Here is a 1,437-nt window from a genome sequence, read left to right as displayed (position 1 = left end):
CGCGTTCTCTAAATCTGTGAGATAATCGGGAATGATGGGAACGATCACCATGTAAAGCATGTTGTCCAGCAGAAGCGCGACGCAAACTATCACCAGAATGACGCGTCTCTGCCGCTCCGGGTCGCGCAACGCGCTGCCCAGCTGTTTACTTCTTTCGCCCATCTCAGACAACTTTAGTGCGGCTGATTTAGCCAGCCCAGCAGAACCAGAAGAACCAGCAGAACCAGCGGACTCCATGCCTGTGTCCCTCAGGAGAAATGTCCTTCACAATGTCTTTTCATTCCCTTTATGTGCAGCGACGCTTCTGGTTTTTACGCACGAACTTTCCTGGTGTCCGGCGCGCGCGCTCGGGCTGCTTCCTCTGGTCTGTCGGCTGGTGACGTGCTAGTCTTTTCTCTTCACAATCCCGAGCTTTGCATCTTGCATTTCCATTTCTACTGAGCCTTTTTTCATTTACATTCCTGTTACGCGCGTATTGAGCTTGCGCTCTCTCGTGTGCGCGCAATGTCTGTCACCTGTGGTCATTCACATCAGTTTATCTTTCCATCAGAAATTGTAGACTTGCTATGAGCACAAATTAAGAAGTGTGCCAATATCAGTTTCCTCTTATTTCTTCTGTCTGTGTGTCGCGCGCGCGCGTGCACGCTGGTCATCAGCTGCGGCCGTTCTAAAACTGACCAATCACTGGCCAATCAGAGTCATCCTCACATGACAAAGAAAACAGTTCTCGGACGAGCTCTCACTCGTGGGATGATCAGCTCTCAGTCTGTTCTCCAGATAATAATAATCCGATGTTTTATTGCTAGAAAAGAAACAGCACTGCATTGAATTCATTAACATAAAATAAAAATAAAAAATAATACAGAGAAATAATAATGACACCTCAACCAGTCAGAAAATATGATCATAATTGTCTGACGCTGCCTATGAGAAGTGAACTGAGCTATGACATCTCTGACTATGACATCATTTAAAACTTTTTTTTTTTTGGCAGAACTGCTTAAATTAACTTATTCAATAATTGATGATCTTTACAGCGGGAACTGAATCAACACTGAAATGAACAACAGAGCAAATGCATTATTTTCCTGTCATCTCTGTAAAGCTGGATCTATACTGTAGAACTACAGCTGACTAGACGTGTGTGTGTTGGTGACCCGCTATTATCAGGACCCACGTGTGCCAGACTGCCATAGGCCACATTCATTTAAAATTAAACGTCACACTGTGATTGGTTATGTCGCTGTCAGTCGCCTGCTCCATATCCTATCCACCAATCACAGCGTTTCTTGGATGAAAACGCCTCTTTAGTGACCGCGCTCCATCCCCCACTACACAGTTTTTGGTGGATGTGCTTTCGGTCATCAGATTCAGAGTGAGACTGACATGGACAGAAATGATGCGAGTGTATGGACATCCAGCACAAGTGCCCTGTCA

The 1,437-nt window shown here is 45.4% G+C and overlaps 1 protein-coding gene across 1 annotated transcript in view; it reads right to left on the bottom strand.

Annotated features, from left to right (window-relative positions):
* Window positions 1–429, bottom strand: part of slc18a3b (solute carrier family 18 member 3b) — a 2,275-nt gene extending 1,846 nt beyond the window's left edge. Inside the window, exon 1 of the mRNA XM_079595359.1 lies at window positions 1–429. This exon is cut by the window's left edge and continues 1,846 nt beyond it. Coding sequence (XP_079451485.1) covers window positions 1–237 — 237 coding nt within the window. The 5' untranslated portion in view covers window positions 238–429.
* Between the last annotated feature and the right edge of the window lie 1,008 nt (window positions 430–1,437).

Source organism: Phoxinus phoxinus (genome assembly GCF_949152265.1).
Source record: "Phoxinus phoxinus genome assembly, chromosome: 21".
Taxonomy (NCBI): Eukaryota; Metazoa; Chordata; class Actinopteri; order Cypriniformes; family Leuciscidae; genus Phoxinus; species Phoxinus phoxinus.
This window is presented reverse-complemented; position numbering and strand designations above follow the sequence as displayed.